Source organism: Candoia aspera, chromosome 14, assembly GCF_035149785.1.
Source record: "Candoia aspera isolate rCanAsp1 chromosome 14, rCanAsp1.hap2, whole genome shotgun sequence".
In the NCBI taxonomy this organism is placed as follows: Eukaryota; Metazoa; Chordata; class Lepidosauria; order Squamata; family Boidae; genus Candoia; species Candoia aspera.
In genome coordinates, this window is record NC_086166.1 from 17,133,286 (window position 1) to 17,152,043 (window position 18,758).

An 18,758-nucleotide genomic window follows, 5' to 3' on the forward strand; every position below is an offset into this window, starting at 1 on the left:
CAGGCATCCTCAGGGGTGTGGCGTCTCCAGCTGTGATATAATTAAAGTTTTAACTACAATGCAAGATGAAAACTTCTATTTAAATTTTTCTGTGAAGATGCAGAGTTCAGAGGATATGAAATGGTTGCTTCCAGGTCAATTTGAGATGAATGAATGTGCCTTCTATTGCAGGACTATTTATTTATTCATTCATTCATTCATTCATTCATTCACCGCCCATCTCCCTGTCATGGGGGACTCTGGGCGGTTTACAATAAAATGGTACTATCATTTCCTAGCATTCAAAAGTTATTATTTTGTGATTAGCACTACCCAACTAGTGTTTAAGAGCAATTATGAAGTGGGCATAGCTCTCAATTTGCTCCATCTGTTAAGCTGGTTCAAAATTTGAGGGCTAGTAAATGGCAAGGAAATACTTTCAAAGAGATACTACCAGAGCACTATGAGCCAGAGCCAGAGAATTTGGGAGATGTTCCAAATAATCCAAGTCCTAGAATACTTGGGCAATACTCTGTCCCACACATACATTGTGAAATATATATTCAGTCTAAGACAACAGCATTGCTCCAAAGAGTGTTACCACTGCTGGCTCTGACATGATAGTTCTGCTGAGACGCTAAGCACTTTCTTGTCATGGAGAAACTAGAAGTGTATATACAAGAGACAATGAAGACAAACAGCTTCAGAGCCAATACTGGACTAGGTGTTCAGAAGTGACTTGAAGAGATGTGTATCTGCTCAGATCTTTGGAAGTAATTATCTAACCCAGACTTCAACCCAGGGGACAGCCAGTTGGTGCTTTTAGAAAATCAGTCTGAGCTGGTCGACTCCTTTTCTTCTCTTTGCTGGGAATCAAACAGTGATAATGATGATGCTGAAACTCCAGGTGCCAACGCAGATCCCAAAAGAAATCTGTTTCAAGTAGCTCATCAGACCTGCTTCCATTCAGAACAGAAAAACTCCAGTTGGAAGGGAGCATCTCCATGCATTGGAAATATGATTGTGATAGGATCAACTAATATGGTCAATTAGGGCATAAGAAGGGGAACAATAAATGCAGATTCATCTTCAAGCAATGATGGCGCAATGACTTTCTACATAAAGTTTGACACATACCATAGTCCATTTAGGATTGATATCTTTCCAAAAGGTCAACATGGCATTTGTAGTAGAACTTTGAAACTATTATGGATGCCATCACCAATGATTGTTAGGGTGGGAGGAAACAATATTTTCAGAGAAACTTCTGAATTGAGATTTCAATGGTGAGAGACAATGCCAAAAATGTCCAGCTGAATGTGTTTGAAGCTGATGCTAGATGGAGAAAATGAAAAGAATCAAGATCTGTTCCTTGCATTTTAGACCATGAACAACTTAAGCTCTTTCAAGAATCTTACTCAATACAAGCTCAGACTCAAGAACAGTGGGTAGACCATGCCCACAGTGCAGTCATCCCACCAAGTTTACTTTTCCTCATCCACGAGTATATGGAATAATATAAATAGACAATATGGCTGGATTCACATATCATGTGGAGCCATTCTGTGGTTTGCTTCTTTATGGTTTAACGCAATGGTCCTTGAAGCTTGCAGATCACTGTTTATGCCTAAGTGTGATGACTGAAACCATCCAATCTTATCAACAAACTATAGTTAACATTTATGGTTTAGTGCAATGGGTGAGCATTATGGCTAGGATTAGCTAAATCCATGTCTGGTGGACCCTGCTCTAAAAGCAAAGGCAGGTCTTACCCCCTCTCAGTTTTAACCAAGAAGTCTTGTCCCAAAGAAGCGAGGGAGAACTACACCTTTGACCCATAGTCACACCTCTTCATGTATATTATCTCAGTTATTTCTTGATATTCTATTACAGTACATCCTAGAGATAATGCATAAACTGATATACCACACTTTCAGTGATCTCCAGGTCCTTCATATTTCTCCTTATAGAAGGGTGGGATGAAATTACAGATAAAGATCTGTATAACAAAAAGTATTGTTATAAATTTAAGGGATATTGTTTGCATTACAGAACCCAAAGTTGCTCTTCAGGCATTCACCTGAGCACATGTGGGCTTAGGAATAAATAGAAAGCACGGCTGTCTCTGAACTCTCCCGCTGTCCCAAGTGTTCAGCTGGGAGAAATTGTACTTGAATGCAAGCGAATGTGAGAGAGGTGCTCACACTTATAAGACACCTAGTAATCACTTCCAAATCAACAACAGAAGTCTGCCCCACCTTCAGAAAAAGAGACCAGTCCCTTCCCTCAGAAAGAGCACACGAAAAAGAAACCTCAGAACCTTGCCACCTTAATTTGTCTGTATAGAGGTTTCTCACTTGAAAGTAGTGTGCTTGCTGGAATTCTTCTTTGTTACCTTAATCTACTTTCTAATACATCTAATTTATCAGAGCTGTGAGATGCTTGTTCTTTGGGATTAACTGTTTTCGGTCTCGATGGTTATCAGAGAAATCTGACAGTAAAGATAAGATCTTCTTCAAATTGAGCCCTTGGTAACTTCACAGATGTACCCCAGCACTTTTCTTGGCAACAGTATGGAAGTATTGTAGTTTGCCATTATCTTTTGGGATTTTTCTTAAAATTCCCATTCTAGCCTATATCTCTAGTATTCCTTGGTGACCTTCCATTCAAACACTAATCAGGTCTGACCTGATTTAGCTTAGCTTTTTTGAGGTTGGTCAGTGCTACCTCCTGGTCCTCTGCAGATATTTTTGATTATAATTCTCACAATTACGTGACCCTGCCCATGCTGATGGGGGCTGATTCAGATCTGAAGTCCAAAATTATGCAAGGGACAGAGAATTGCATGGAGTGTTGTATTTGCATTCAGACTGAATGTATGGAGGATTATCCATAAATTCAGTACAGAGCAGTCCCAGAATGCATATCTTCACCACTATCTGCTCTCAAGACCTCATGGGCGTAAGCATCTGCCACTAGCCACAAGAATGCCAAAATAATGAAGCACGCACCGTGTTATCACAGGGCAAGCTCCACTCCTTTGTACTTATATGTACGTAAAAGGCAGAGTTTGCCGGCAACATTGCAATACATGTTTTGTCACTTGCCTCCTCCTTGCCCCCTTCACACATCTCAGAGGTAAGATATAGCTCTTTTTTAATGAATCTGAATGTCTTTCTTCCCCCACCTAATATACCCAGAATTATTATGGAAGGCTCATTTTTCAGAGCTGTTTCAGTGGCTGGCAGAGCTCATGGCTACATTTTCTTTACTGAAAAGTTTCACCCTCCTCTGAAACAAAGGCAATTTGAGAAATAAACACAAATACCTACCACTTAGTGGCTTAACGTTAATGTAGCCATTTGGTGTTGGATAGGATGGCGGCTTTCTTCGTGGAGGTGCTTTGCTGCTGCTGCTCTGTGCAGATGCAGCAGCCTTTGTTGCTGTTTGATTTGGGGAGGACCGTGGAGGAACAGCTGTCTTGTGGGCTGTTTCTTGGGAATGGAAGGTAGTTTTGTGTGATGCTGTTGGCGGTTTGTCTGTAATTTTTATGGGCTTTTTGCTGACTGATGCTGGATTTGTGGCAGTTGGCACATGCTTAGGTGGTGTGGAGTGCTGTTCAGAAGATGTTCTGGTTATATTGGGCATGACAGGAGATAGAAGATAAGTTCTGCGTGTGGTTGTATCTGCACCAACAGTGAAGTTTATGCTGATGGTGGGTGAGTGAGAAATAGTTACACTGACACCAGCAGTCACATCCCTGTCTGTGGCAGTGCTAGGAAATGCTGTGTGACTGCTTGTGGCATTGCTATCAGAAGCTACTGTTGTTTCAACTGAAGGGATCACATTGCCATCTATGGCAGTATAAGGGATCGGCATTTCACTGATGGTATCATTCAAAGTTGCTGAAACATTAAAAGAGACAGCTCTGGTTTTGGTGGTAACAGCAGTGGTGGAATCTAAGGTGACGGTAGTCAGAACTGGGGCACTGACTGTGGTGTTGTTGGAATCTGTTACAGGTTTACTGGAGATGGTTGTGCTGAAATCTCTTGCAGTGCTGGGGAATAATGCTCCATCCGAAATAGCTGTGACATTTAGGGAAGTGGTGGGGACAACAGTGGTGGAGTCTGTTGATATAGAAGGAAGAACTGTTCTACTGGCTGTGCTGCTATTGAAATCTGTGGCAACTGTTCTGTAGGTTGTTCCGTTGACAACAATCCTGGAAGTGGTAGAGATGGTAGGGACTAGAATGTCACCAGTTTCATTTAAAGTAGCAGTGATGTTCAATGAGGGAACCACAACTTCGGTGGGGACTGAAATAGAGGACTTTATGGTGATGGAAGGAGTGGTTGTGCTATTAGCTGTGATATTGTTAGAATCTGTTGTAAGTTCCTTAGAGGTGGTTGTATTGATCCTTCTTGCAGTGAAAGGGACTGGGGTTCCACTCACAGGAAAATTTGTTCTGTTGGTTGTGGTGCTCTTGGAATCTATTGTAATTTCAGTGGAGACAGCTGTATTTCTTGCAGTTGTAGGGACAATTGTCCTAGCCATGGTATTATCTGGAACAGCTGTAACATTGGAAGACACATTGATGGGGAAAGCATCTTTAGAATCTTTAGCAGAAGCAGTTGTTTGGGTGTTGTCAATGGAGTAAGACATTTCATTAGTTGTAACAGCGATTTTGAAGATGGGAGTTGAATGGAACTCAGTAACATCTCTGAAAATGAATGGGTTCAAATCTGAGGAGGTGGTAGTAATATGGATGTTGCCTGGACTAGAGAAGGTGGATTCCATGATAGGGATAACAGGGGAGTTGGTAGTTACGGCATTGTTAGAGTTTGTACCAACAGACATACTTGACACAGTGCTGCCCATAGAAGTGGAGGACAGAGATGCTGCCCCTCCCATCAGACCAATCCCAAGGGTATCCAGTTCAGACTGAAAGTGGTTCTTGATCCACATGGCAACAGAAGGATGATTTTCAACTTCTTTCAAGTGAGGTAAATTAACACCAAGCAGATCTTTCACATCCTGGACACTGAGTTTCTGAAACATATTTGCAACACCTTTGTTCATTCAGGCAATGTCATCACCACCAGCTCTTCGGTTCATGATTATTTCTCCCAAAAATATTCTACATGACTTTTATCCAGAAAGCATTACAGATACAGCTGTCATTTATATTATAAGCTTGTGAAATACTTTTAACTTTCACAGCTTCTCCTGTTCTAGCTTGAATCTTCTGTTAGAGATTCTGAAGCCACCTGATAAAATAACTGAAACCAGGAGCAACTGGGGAAATGTCCTTACAACAGTTTAACACCATCTTCCTCACCTAGGAGCCTTTCAAAGATGTTGGATATGATTTTCTATGAAACTTGCATTAGTTTGGTCTGTTCATGAAAATGTATGCAAGGACCTCAGGATGAGATTGCCCAACTCTCATAAAATGTGATCTTTTAAGACTTCAGACAGGTTTTTTGGATGGAGAAGCCCATTGCTAACCTTGATGTAAACCCACCTTGCCTTAACCCAAAATATGACACAGTGTCAGAACTGACCTTTAGTTCTTCTGGATTTAAATTAATAAATGTATCAATATCCATAGCAACCTGAGATCTAGCCAGCTTTTTCAGCTCCTCAACAGAAGCTCCCACTTAAAAAAAAGAGGGAAAAAAGGGTTAGATTTCTGAGGGAAAGGTAACATCATATGTTAGAGTCCTCCTTGAATTCAAGCAGATTTGTTCTTATTCAAAGTGGGAAAAATATGCTCAGTTGCAGGGGAAGTTGACTGTCCAGTTGAGTTAACCAACCTCATCATATAAACAAGAAACTTACTACTCTTCCAAATCCTGGAGGACTGTAGTCTTAATTTTTCTTTTATATAATTAACAATGAATGTGAATGAATGGGTGCATGTTAATCCCATTATTCCCATGATATTTTATCCTTCTATAATCAATTTCACACCCCCATATTCTCAGTTTGATTTGATCAATTTCTTTATCCGGTTTAGTCCATTTTGAAATGTTTCTAGAAATGGCATTGCATGAAAGACACAGTTGCTTGGAAGCCTAATCACAAAAGTTGTTGTGATTAAAAATTAAAAAAGAGATTAAAAATGGATTTTTGTAGGAAAATAGGACCTGAAGGAGATTTGGAGAATGTGTCCTGTAATTTGTGAGTGAGACAGTAATCATGCTAATGGGGTGTAATGTCCATGTAGATGTGCCCCCATGTCTGAATTGTTACAGGTAAATGAGAAAGTAGGTGAGTTAATTCTTTAGGAAAAAGCAAGAAAGGAAGTATCTTAATAGCCTATCAAATATACCTAGATATGGCTGGATAAGAGGATAGTAGGCACTTCTTCCTTCTTGGCTGGCAAATGCAGTGTGGGCTTTTTTGTACAGGATATCTTTCTTCATTTGGGAACAAGTAGAAATATCTAACATCTCAGCATGCCTAAAGAATATAAAATGTAATAGATGAGGTTCTATCAATGAGACTTTACTAAGAAATCCAGGAACATTTCTGAACATCTGGAGGGCACCAGGTTAGAGAAGACTGAACCTAAAAAGCATCCCTGAATGCTGTGCCTCCTATCTTTAAACTAGCCTCCCTCAGTGTGACTTCTTCCATTACTCAACTTCTGGAGAACATCAGCTTGGGAAAAGCCAGTATAAACACATGCATGTGTGAAGTTCCATCCTCTTAGAATGATGAAGGGTAAGAACAGCCATAGGCTGACAATCACTGAGAGGAAGATGACTAGCATGGATGATCCATGCTTGTAATGGTTGTTGTGCTATTGTGTTTTTATTTTTGTACTGGCATGTTTTATATTGTATTTTTTCTACGTGAGCTGCCAAGAGCCATATTTAATAATTAATTTATAATAAATCTCCTCAGAACACCAGTTCCTCTATTGTGTCATACTACTTGCTAATTGTTCCCCAACCTTCTTCCATTGTAGCTTCCAGACTGAACCCTGGAAGGATTCAAAATTTCCTCCTCCTTTAGTAAATAAAGCCCCAGTAAGAGACAACAGTCTACCTAATGGATGTTGGGTTGATTTCCCGCAGCTGATCTTCATCCAGAAAACACAGATATTTGCCTCCCAGCATGTCAAGTAAGGGACCAGTGAGTGTGCCTCCCAGTTCCATATATCTCACAACCAGTTGCCTGAGCTGCAAGAAAGGGAGTCAAGTTTTAGGAAAATATGCATGTCCATAGCAGGTGCAAGAAGTGAGGCTGGTAAGCAACTAGAAAAAATGCCTAAGAGTTTATGTAGACTAAGAAATTAGATAAAATTAAATTTTGATAGGTTTTTTTGTTCAGGCCAGGGGATGCAAACTTCACTTTCTGGTACTGATTGGGGATTAATGGATTTTCAGATCGAGTCACAAGATCAGAAGTAAATAATAGTAATAATAGTAACAACCACCATAACCAAAACTGTTCTGAAAAGAGAGCTGCTGGCCAAGTTAAGACAGAGGGAGATAAAGCTTTGGAATTATCATTCCAAAGACAGGAAGAAGTGTATTTCCTGTGCCTTGGTCTGGAAGCAAGAGAGGAGCAAGTACCCTAATAATATGGAACATTAAATTCCTAATAGAACTGGTAGCACAGCTGTAGATCTCAGAATGTATGAACAAATGTATTAGGCTCTTACACCCTGAAGGGTAGAATAGAACTGAGACACTCGGTCTTTGGAGCAGGAGGTATCTAAAGAATATTTAATATTGTATAACAGTAATAAGCACCCATATCACAATGCCACTTTTGTGTAAAAATATAAAGGGAGGCAGTCAGAAAGGTGATAAAGTAACAGACCTATACTATTCAGTGCACATCAGGCTTAAAAAGGAAAACAAACCAAAAACCTTTGCTGTTACTAGTTCACAGCAATTCTGTTTGGGCAGTAGGGGGCCTTTGATAGAGAGATTCTTTTGATACACTACCTGTGGCATCTCCCATGCACCATCTTTTTGATTCAGAAGAGCAGCAAGGGTGTCACTGGAAGTTATGTTCCAACTGCCAATCTCGTCTATGCTGTACTGACGTGAGAGGAAGCTGAGCAGTCTCAACTGATCTTCTGGAATCCCATCGGGGTAGATCTGAGAAAAGGCAGGGGGCTTTATTAGTAAATGTGTTTCATTAACAACTGTGTAACAGGGTGATGCCTTATGGAAACAAAAGTTGGACTTTGAAGAAGCAGGATAAAAAGAGTATTGATGCTTTTGAACTTTGGTGTTGGAGAATATTCTTGAAAATATAATGGATATCAGGAACCAAACAAATGAATCAAAAATCTCACTTGTGGCACAAATGACCAGCAGCAAGGTGGATGGGCTTGATTAAAACAGCAATAAATGCACTATTGAGAGACTTCAAAGGCCAGGTTGAGGACAGATCTTCCTGGAAAAAGTGTATGTAGTTGCTAAGAGTTGACTCCACAGTGCTTAATTAATCAGTCAATCAACAAGGTAGGATAAAGAGCCTATTCAACCATTAGGGCACATGGCAAGAAGGGTCTTCACACATTGTCTGTGGGAGAATCCTTGAGGGCTGTGAAAGTAAAGTGAGTGTTTTAAAACATGACAGAGAACAGATTGATGTTTCAGTGTTATCTGGTGAAAGAACCACTAGCCTGTCCATTGAACAGTCTATAATAAAGAAATTGAAGCAATTCAGAGACCTCACCTTAATGAACTGACGAATAAATTAGCGTTGCGGTTTTGCTTATTCTGTCTCCAAGATTCTACATCCTGACCCCTTTTATCCTGGCATTAAACCTGATTGATTAATGAAATTCCAGGTGGATCTTGCTTCTCTGGGTGAGCAGTGCTCTTGGGAGCGTGATGCTGTTCCGGGTCTGGCCTGTTGTTAGGGAAGTGAGTTTCTCTGCTTAGGAGACAGAGGGACTTCTTTCTCCCTTCAAGGCATAGCGTGGATGGAAGTGAGGCTTTTCTATCTTCATGCATTTCTTAATAAATCTAACATTTACTTTAAATACAGTGAATCTCTGTTAGCATGGCTAAGCCCATACTCTGCACCCAAGACAACTCGAGTATGAATAATTTTGTTCTCCACGGGACTGTGAGACCCGTTATGGCTGAAGCTGCCATAACTAAAGATGAAGCAGGCACGCAAGCAAGAGAGGACCAAAGCCAGGAATCTTGTCTATAAGATCCCTTCAGGTAGGTAGACAAGAAGGAAGCAAGTCCTTAAGGAAACAAAGGAAAAAGGTCACCTGAACCAGACAAAGGAAATTGGGCCTGAGCACATGGAAAATCACCCCCCAATCCCAACAACAGCTACCAAACTTGTGAATTAACAAGGCTGCCAATGTTGTAGCTGCCAGTCTTGTGAATCAACAAAACAAGGACTTTTGGGGATAAAAGGGGTCCCAGAGCCTGCCCACTCCTGGAGACCAGGCTTGGTGGCTTCCATCCCTCCGGCTAGTGCCTGGCAGCCTAGTTGGGAAGGATGTGGCTAAGTGTGGATGAGCGTGTGTGTGTGCGCATGTGAGAAAGAGCAAATATACCTTGCAACCAGTAAAGTTTGCTGTTCCTTTAAATTCACTGGATCTCCGTGTATTAAAAGAACCTGTTGTGCCTCAGCGCTTGGTTGGAAGTGATTTGTGTGTCCCTAATTACTTCCTGGCTGTTGACCAGGGCTCTGTCTTGTCTGCTCAAGCCGCACCTCTCTGGAAAACCCAGGCAGAAAGCCGGTAGGGGGTGCTGACAAGATCTGCATGCCTCAACAGGCTGTGAGCGTGTCAGCGACGGACCATAAGCCGGACCTGGAGCAGCCTGTAACAGACATCCTGCTACTCAGTTCCGCAGTAGTCTTTCAAGCACTCTGCTTACGTTCAGGAGCATGCTTCTGCTAAATTCAAATCTCCAACACGAGTGAAGCCAATATTACAAATTAGATATTACAATAAAAATTGCACTCATTTTATATTGTGCCACTTCTAAAGGCCACAGTTTTAAAATGTTGTTTTGAAGAATGAATATGTAGTAGAATTTTGAAAAATGACATTTTAAATCTTGTTGGCTTATTTATTGTTTTCTATATGACTACCTTGGTAGCAATTCTTTATCAATACCAATTTTAAAAAACTTTCCAAACATTTTCTTGTTAAGCTTAGTGTATCACTACATGTTTCATCATCAGATGCAACACAAAAATCAGGGCTGTCCTGGGGGGTCAAAAAGTCAAGATGGTGGCTGTGACCACGCAGTCAAAGCCCATCCCTTTCTTATATGCATCACGTATGCAATGCAAGCAAGAACAGGGGGAGGCTTCAGTCCTGCCATTTCAGCTTTTGGGACCCCTCTGCAGACGCCCCCGGGAGCACCCTGGGACACACCAGCCCCGCCCTCAGTCAATGCCCCACTCACCTTGTCTAACTTCTTTTTAACCACAGCCAAATAGTCATTTGGGAGGGGCTGCTCGAGCACAGGACCCAGGCTGGCTTTCACAACCTCGCCACTCAGACATGCGTCAAACTGCTGGGCACTGTCGTATTGGATTATGAAAAGCGGATCTTCTAGCACGCTGCTGGTGATGGGAGCAGACAGGCAACCTGTTGGCAGAATTCACAGGGCAGAAATTGTCTCTTAAGCAGATTTTTGAAAAGGAAGAATTCTGAAAATCACAGCTCTTTGGTTCTGCTGCTCCAGCGGCCATAGAGCCCAACTTCAACTCTCTTTCTGCCAGGTCTCCTCCTGTCTCAGTGTCTCACCTTTTCCTTCTTGAGCCAACTTTTCTTCAAGTCACCCACCAACTTCCTCCTCCTTCTCATGCTCGTCCACCAAATTCCTTCTCTTTGGCTGCCCTGCCTCTGAAGTTTAATGTTTATGGTAAATAACAACAACGTATTAACTTTGCATGCCACCAAAGTGAGCTCTAATGTATCTGGTGGATTAACACAGTAATTTAACGCGTGATGGTTTGGGAGATTTTTATGGTCCAACTGGAGCATGAGCCAAGCCTTGCTAGAACCACAACCACCAACAGCACAATTCTCCGCACTTTTAAGGAAATTTGTACATATGGACAAAGGTGTCTAGGTTGGGGGATGGAGGAAGGAGAGTTGAAAAAGTCAAGATGGCAGTCACAACTGTATGATAGAAACTCAGTTCCTCTTTTGTATGCATTGCACATGTGATACACATAAAAGGGGAGGGCTTTGATTGCACAATTGCAGCCACCATCTTAATTCTTTTGACTCCCTGTGGATGCCCCTGCATATTGTTTCTTCTATAGTTCTCCTACGCTTTCAGCCTCTCTGTTCTGCAGCACTCAATCTATTGTTAACATTTATTAATATAATTTCCCTGACTTTCTCTGTCCTTCTTCTTGCCCAGAGAAGCAGCTGGTCCTTGCTTTTGCCCTCAATGAAGTTACCCTCCACATCTCATTCTCCTGATGAGATGCATTTATTCTGTCCCAGCACCAGGTTCTTGAGCTGGGAGAATGTCCATGATAGAGCACAGCCGAGGGAGAGGGGCTGACAACAGATGGTTTTATACCCATAAAACTGGCAAGATGTTAAAAAGTTATCTGTTTTTATAATTTATTATGACTGCAATATGCTGATGATACTCAACTATAAATCTCCATCCCAGGTGACTTAAGTGATGCTGTGACCACCCTCTCTCGGTGCCTGGAGGCTGTGAGGGTCTGGATGGGGAACAACAGGCTTCGGCTGAACCCTGGTAAGACGGAATGGCTGTGGGGTAGGGGCTCCCTGGCATCTGGGAATTTACCATCTTTGGCTCTGGATGTGGTGGCACTGCCCCAGACAGATCAGGTGCAGAACCTGGGGGTTCTCTTGGACTCACAACTCCTACTCAAAGAGCAGGTGGTAGCCATGGCCAGGGGAGCCTTTGCTCAGCTTTGCATTGTGTGCCAGCTACGCCCTTTCCTGGATCGGGAGTCCCTCTGGTCACGCCCTAATCTCCTGTATAGGCTACTGTAACACGCTCTACATGGGGCTACCCTTGAAGAGTATCCAGAAGCTACAACTGGTCCAGAATGCAGCCGCGTGGGCAATGTTAAGTGCCCCACGGCAAGCACATGCAACACCTTTGCTATGTTAGCTGCATTGGCTGCCGGTTTGCTTCTGGGTCCAATTCAAGGTGTGGGTTATCACCTTGAAAGCCCTACATGACATGGGTCCAGGTTACCTGAGGGACCACCTCCCCCTCATCACATAGACCCATCCCACCCGGTCAGGCAGAGAGGGCATGTTACGGACCCTGCCTATGACAGATTGTCGATTGGCAGGGTCCAGGAGGGGGGCCTTCTCTGCCATAGCCCCGCCCTTTGGAACAAACTACCCCCAGAGGTAAGGCAGGCCCCCACTCTCCCGGCCTTCCGGAAGGGGGTTAAGACCTGGTTGTGCCACATTGCTTGGGGCAGGAGGGGGGAGAGATGATCTTGGGGGTGGTTGGCACTGTGAGGGGGCCAATAACAACAGTCCTACTCGCCATCTTGAATTTTATATTTTATATTTTTGCACTTACTTCTATATTCATATGTATATTCATATTGTTTTATTTTAATAACACATTATTCTCTATTTTTAACTGTTGCAAACCACCCAGAGTTGTTGTTATGAGATGGGCGGTAAAAAAATACGACAAATAAATAAATAAATAAATAAATAATGCCAGATAAATGCTGAAGAGTATGCTGAATGACAAAACAGTATAATAAGCACACTATACTATCTATATGCCCTGAATATTACTGTATATTTTTCTTATTTTGGGTGTTCAAGCCCTCAATTTGCAAAGGGACTTCAAAAAAAGAAAGATTCAATGCATTTTCATGCTTGTGCATTTATTTTCATATTGTGCTTCCAACTCTCATAGGATCATCTCCTTTTCATGTCTGTATGTGTGTGTGCATGTACAACAGAGCAAGAGGCCAATTTTTTTCCTTACTTTCAGTTGCCCGTTTAGTTCTAGGAGAGGAAGCAGGTTTCGATCTGACCGAGTTTAAGAAAAGGGTTCTTTTTGCCTTTGGAGAAGCACTTTGGCTATGGTACCCATCCATCACTATTTTGAGGAAGATTGTTCTTTCTTCCTGTGGAACAGAACATCAGTTGGGACAATGCATCACACATTTTTGCAAAGAACATGGGAAGAGAGCCAGTTTGGTGGGGTGGTGAAGGCATCAGCTAGAAACCAGGAGACCGTGAGTTCTTCTCCCACCTTAGGCATAAAACCAGCTGGGTGACCTTGGGCCAGTCTCTCCCTCTCAGCCCTGAGATGAGAGAGATCAAGATGGTGACCACAATCATGGGACTTACATGGGTTACATGGTTGTGGCTGCCATGTAAACTTCGGTTACATGGTTGTGGCTGCCATCTCGACTTTTTTGACACCTCCATGGATGCCAAGGGAGGACCATGTGATGCATGTCCATCTGCTTCTCCTACCTTGTTAATGGAATTCCAGGTGGTGTGGTTTAGGTAGAAGGCCAGGGGCCCGAGGTTTTCAAGGGTTGCTTCATCCCAGGAGGCAGGAGCTCTGTGTCACATGGAAACAGGGGTTAGGTGGCAATGCTGTGCAATATTATTGTGCAGGACACAGCTGGCAGCCAGCAACGCAAAAACTAATAATGGGGTAAATGTGCAAATTCTGACTGCAAATACATTTGAAAGATCTATTTCAAGACCTCCAGCTATACTCCCTTCCCATTAACTCAACAGTACTCATCATATATGTGTGTCCCTGTATTTCATAGTCGTAATAAACTTGATTGCAGTTTTTGACCAGCATAATCCCATAGTTATAAATACATATGGAATTAGTTGGAAACTAAATAGGACTTCTGTTCGTTTCTGTTTCCCATATCACTTTCCATCTCCTTAACAGCCAACCAATTTTTGGTGCCCACTGAGCATGCCAATTCCTTATTCGGCTCTTACAGAAGTGGAATGATTCACACAATAATTGTTTTCTGAATTCTGGGGGGCTTTCTGCCAGCCTGAGGAATTCCAAAGGTATATGGATATGGATATGGATATACATCTGTGTGTGCGCGCATGCATGTGTGTGTGTGTGCGCGCGCGTGCAAATAAATAAATGTATGTATGTATGTATGTATGTTTGGTTTTTTTGAGTCAGTGTTGACTCCTGGCGACTGCGACTCCCTGCAGTTTTATTCACAAGATTTCAGAAGTCGTTGGCCATTGCCTCCTTCCTAGGGCTGGGAGAGAGTGACTGGCCCAAGGTCACCCAGCTGGCTTCATCCTCAGGCAGGACTAGAACTCACGGCCTCCTGGTTTCTAGCCCAGGGCCTTAACCACTACCCCAAACTGGCTCTTAAAGGGCTAATACCCCCTCTTTTGTGTAGTTGTTGCCAATTTGACTACATAAAAAGAAGAACTTTGAGAATTTGCTATGTTTGTGTGATGAAAATTGGAATTTTTGTATTAAAATTTGAGGGAATGTGTTTGAACATTGCCTCCCTCCTGTTTTTTAACTGTAGTTTAGAAAAAGCCACTTTTCTTCTAAGGATCACTCTTAAAGAAACCTCACTCACCTGTATAAGGTGTTCCCACTGCCCAGGAGCACATTGAGGGCTTTTCTCTGAGCAGCTGTGAGGTCTGGACACTGCTTCAAATTCTCCAGGATTGTCGGGTCAGAGTCTGTGAAGGTGGCTGGCTCCATGTCACACACAAAGCCTCCTAGCTTTTGGAGCTGCTCTTTGCTGAGTGAGGCATTTTTTACTCCCTTGTAAAACAGAGTGAGGTTAATATTGGACCATGGCAACCATCATTTAGCACCTATTTGTCAACCTCTTAGCCTGCAATTGTATGAATGTCATGCTGGGAGCTATACTCCCTGAGTACAAAGCAGTGCTTTGAGTCAAGAAGACTGTAATGTTTGAGTGGGGGGAGGGTTGGTTCGGATTTCCCATGTGACCAGTGGATTGTACCAGAAGCATTAACTTGCCGAAGTCCAGCATTAGCATCAACAAGTGGCACTCTTCATCAACTGCCAAGAGCCAACCCAGGAAAGTGATTGTTTGGATCTAGCCACCTTTTCATTTCCCACTATGCCTCCAATCCACCATCTTCTGTAGGCATTGTGGGAAATTCAAAGGGTCATTCAGAAGTACTTAGAATATTCACCAAGGAGGGAGCAATCAGAACCTGTTGCGCTCAAATCCAGAGCTGCAATGGATGTCAGTGCCTGGGGAAATGTCCATCCATATCTAAAACTGACAGGCTTTTGAGGAATTTCATCCCTCCTCAAAAACACTACTTTCAAAGAGACCATTAGAAAGAGGAAGATTTCCTCAGGATAAAAAAAAGGAAGAAACATTTGCAGAAGAGAGTCATCCTCTATGGCCGAGGTCTTCAAACTTTTTTCACTATATACCCTTATCAGGAAAAGCCTTTTAAGCATGAATCCCCAGTTATATAAACTGTGTGTGTGTGTGTGCGTGTGTATAATATACATGTACTGCTGTATTAAAATATTATGTACATGATAAAGCATACCCCAAAAAAAGAAATTAGAAAAGGAAGAGGTAAATAAATATAAATAGGCATTCTAACATATCTTCTCACATCTCAATGGATCATCTTGTGCACCTCTTGGGATGTGCACACCCCACTCTGGAGAGCATACTCTGTGGAACAGAAAATGCAGCCAGGAAGAGCAGAAGGGGGAAGGGAGAGGTGTCACTCACAAAGCAACACAACGCATCCTCCAAGAGTCTGGTCCGCTGGAATGATCCACTGGCCAGTAAACTTAGGTTCCCTTCAGAAGCCAAAGCGTAAAACATTTCACAGCTTTGATGATCTATTTTGCTGAAGCTGGAAAAACAGAACCTTCATCATTTGAGATGCATGGGAAAAATAAATGGTTTGTTACTTCCCAGTACCTAGGTTTTGAGTAAATGTGCAAATATTTCACATTATGGCCCGAAGAATATTGTTGCTCCTGTGACCCATCTTTTGGGCAGTGGTTGTTTTGGTGGGGAAAGTTTAATACTACTAGAACTGCTAAAAACAGAGAGCAACAAGAAAGGCTTTAAAAGCTGGCCTGAAGGGGGCAGAAAAGCCATCAACCTTTGCTCCCCATGGAAAGTGTGCGTCAGAGCAACTCACGGGAAAAAAAGCAGAACATCTGCTGGGTAGCTGCTGGTGTTTGTTGTCAGGTTGCTTTTGATGAGAAGTCTTGCCATGCAGGAGAGCTGATGGAAAAAAAACAAGATATGGCTGTCACAATGTCCCCCTAAAGCAAAAAAGGAATTGTATATTTATCACTGCATGTAGCCTTTCCAACCATGTGCCCTCCTGTGTGCTGCACTTCAGCCCACTTAATCCCCATCAGCATCAGGGCCGCAACTGGGGGGGGGGCAAGTGGGGCAGGTGCCCCTGGCGCTGTGCGGGGGGGGGCGCCAAAATGGGCGTGGAATTCATGTTTGCCCCGGGTGACACAAACCCTAGTTGTGGCCCTGATCAGCATGATCGAAAGCCATGCTGGCACAGGGAAGAGGTCTTAAGGGAGTCTTCTGAGGAGTCCATTGGAGTTGGGTGATAATAAAATAAAATAGGAGTGAAGCCCCAAACACCTGGAGGTTACATGGCTGGGAAAGGCTAGAGTCAGGATTTTGACCAGGTATTTGTGAAACACTTCGGATAATCAAAACTATAACTTACTAAATATTTAACTTAATGCTAAGTATTAATGCTAAGTATAAGAATAATTAAATGTAATTATTATTCATCATGTGCATTCTGGCGCCAATTCACTTATGGTGCTACAAAGTGCTTCTTTCAGCTGGAGATCATAGTTTAACTCTTCCTTAGAAGACTGTGAAACTGTCAGCAAAGTGAAATGGAAGCGAGAGATCAGCAACAACGTCTCTTGGGATAAACTAAGATATATATGCTTAGAGGCACAGCTGAATGCCACACCTCCCATTATAGACATAAAGCAGTGCATTGACAGAGTCAGGTATGAGACTCAATTGCACATTATAATTGGAATGAATGGGAAAATCCAGCCGCCCAGAGCTGTGTATGAGATGGGCGGCAGAGAAATTTGACAAACCAACAAACCAACAAATAAATAAAATCAGCTCTTTGGATGATTCCTTGCACTATTTCTTCCAAGAATGGTATTCATGGTATGTTATCCAGGCAGAAGACCTCCAGAGTCATTAATCATCAAGTAGAAAAGAGAGTTTTAGATGTGTTTCTGCCTTAAGAAGGACAAGTTATATAGAAGAAATTCCCTCTTCTACATAATCTTGAAATAAACAGGTGGCTTGATGGTCTCACCCACTTTAAGAAGTAGCAAAGCACAGGAAATTAATTACCCCAGCCATCCTTTGGTTCTGCTCAAACTAATATCCTGTCAGCCAATGTCAGGCTTGTCCCAGACCAGTACTGGAAGTCTTACAAGCAAACATTCAAGGACATAGCTTTTGATAAGGCAGTTTTGTTGCAAACACTAGAAAAGCCATTAATGAAGAAAGCCAGCTTATAGAGATGGATGGATGGATGGATATCAGAAGTGAAGTTCTGTCCCTGTTTCTCCCAACTACATGGGAAGATGATCTGCTAGTCTCCTGCTCTGGGCCACTGGCCAGGCGACTCAGGCTTTTTGCTTCTACCCTTGCCCTGTGTAGCTCACTCTTTTTCTACCTTGAATCTGGTTTGGGCTGTTCCTGGCCCAAGGGATCCCCTCACCTGTTCTTCACTCAAATTGGCCTTTTTAATTTTCACTTCTCGGACCAGGGAGGAGAGCTGCCCAGGCATCAGTTTACTTGCTGCATTGCACCGGAAGCCTTGCAAGATAAATGGAGAAAGCCTGAAAGCCACAGAAGTACATCAACCAGTCAGTTGATCAGGTCTTAGAGGACAATTATATGAGATTTCATTCCTTCAAGGAAGCTTTTTTCCCCGCATGAAAAAAAATGGATGATCAGATGCATCTGGAGGGGGGATTGTCAAAAAAATCAAGATGGTAGCCATGATACTGTAATCAAAGTTCTGCCCCTGTTTTAGGTGTGTTGTGCATGATGCATGCAAAAAAGGGGCACAGATTTGATCACACAGTCATGGCCAACATCTTGACTTTTTTTTACCCTCTCTGCAGATGCTACAGTTAAATATCTCAAATAGACGGAAGCTCAGTTTGAAACGTTGAAAGCTTGGTAAGTTTCCCAAGAACAGAATATATGCTTTGCCAATTTGAAAAATAAAATTATTACTGTCTGCATGCACAACACACTCAAGATGGTTAGTAACTTAACCCATTGTCTGTGTTTTCACAATACACTAAACCATAAACTAACCAAATAGGTATTTAAGTTCATACATACACAACCTAAGTTTAGCATGTTGTAAAGATACAAGTTGGTTAAGCATGGTTGTGTGAACATTCCCCATACAGTATGTAATTGAAATTTCCTGGACTAATTGGAGGGATAAATAGATAAATAAATACCAACTCTGGCTGCTCTATCCTGTTTCTCTCCTCCTTACCACAACATTCTCCCTTATTGCTGTGGGCCCAGAACTCACGCTATGCAGTTCTCAATCCTGGAGAAGACTTCTCCAAACATCACAGCTGCCTGGAAAGAGAAAAGCACATGAGGATGCAGGAAATGCAAGGGTCTACCCTGGTTCAGCCAGCAAATACGTCTGAGCCATACCTGTTGTGGGGACCACTGTTTCTCATTGATTTTGCGGAGATCTGGAATCTCGCCTCCGAATACCAGGAGCGAATTGG

At 42.5% G+C, this 18,758-nt stretch overlaps 2 protein-coding genes across 2 annotated transcripts; both read right to left on the reverse strand.

Moving 5' to 3' along the window:
- Nucleotides 1–634: 634 nt before the first annotated feature.
- LOC134505292 (mucin-2-like) lies at nucleotides 635–6,444 on the reverse strand. The gene is made up of 4 exons (XM_063314942.1): nucleotides 6,311–6,444; nucleotides 5,541–5,635; nucleotides 3,312–5,025; nucleotides 635–1,314 (listed from the first exon to the last, which is right to left on the reverse strand). The coding sequence occupies exons 1-4, from the start codon at nucleotides 6,429–6,431 to the stop codon at nucleotides 1,235–1,237; spliced, it is 2,010 nt and encodes a 669-aa protein (XP_063171012.1). The 5' UTR covers nucleotides 6,432–6,444; the 3' UTR covers nucleotides 635–1,234.
- Nucleotides 6,445–7,028: 584 nt separating this feature from the next.
- On the reverse strand, nucleotides 7,029–17,884 carry LOC134505419 (mesothelin-like protein). Its single transcript, XM_063315101.1, has 9 exons — nucleotides 17,714–17,884; nucleotides 16,124–16,209; nucleotides 15,703–15,829; nucleotides 14,548–14,738; nucleotides 13,439–13,529; nucleotides 12,942–13,083; nucleotides 10,389–10,573; nucleotides 7,941–8,096; nucleotides 7,029–7,166 (listed from the first exon to the last, which is right to left on the reverse strand). Exons 1-9 carry the CDS (start codon nucleotides 17,780–17,782, stop codon nucleotides 7,029–7,031), a joined length of 1,185 nt encoding a protein of 394 aa, XP_063171171.1. The 5' UTR covers nucleotides 17,783–17,884.
- Between the last annotated feature and the right edge of the window lie 874 nt (nucleotides 17,885–18,758).

What these genes read in the sequence shown, in the direction of transcription:
- LOC134505419 (XM_063315101.1), bottom strand. Translation starts at nt 17,782, where the DNA reads ATGCCTGGGCAGCTCTCCTCCCTGGTCCGAGAAGTGAAAATTAAAAAG. An exon ending in CCAATTTGAGTGAAGAACAG is followed by an intron (nt 16,210 to 17,713) that starts GTGAGGGGATCC and finishes TTTTTCCATCAG; the next exon opens with CTCTCCTGCATGGCAAGACT. An exon ending in AGTGGGAACACCTTATACAG is followed by an intron (nt 13,530 to 14,547) that starts GTGAGTGAGGTT and finishes CATGTGACACAG; the next exon opens with AGCTCCTGCCTCCTGGGATG.
- LOC134505292 (XM_063314942.1), bottom strand. Translation starts at nt 6,431, where the DNA reads ATGTTAGATATTTCTACTTGTTCCCAAATGAAGAAAGATATCCTGTAC. An exon ending in TCTTATCCAGCCATATCTAG is followed by an intron (nt 5,636 to 6,310) that starts GTATATTTGATA and finishes CTTTTTTTTAAG; the next exon opens with TGGGAGCTTCTGTTGAGGAG. An exon ending in TAAATCCAGAAGAACTAAAG is followed by an intron (nt 5,026 to 5,540) that starts GTCAGTTCTGAC and finishes AATATGTTTCAG; the next exon opens with AAACTCAGTGTCCAGGATGT.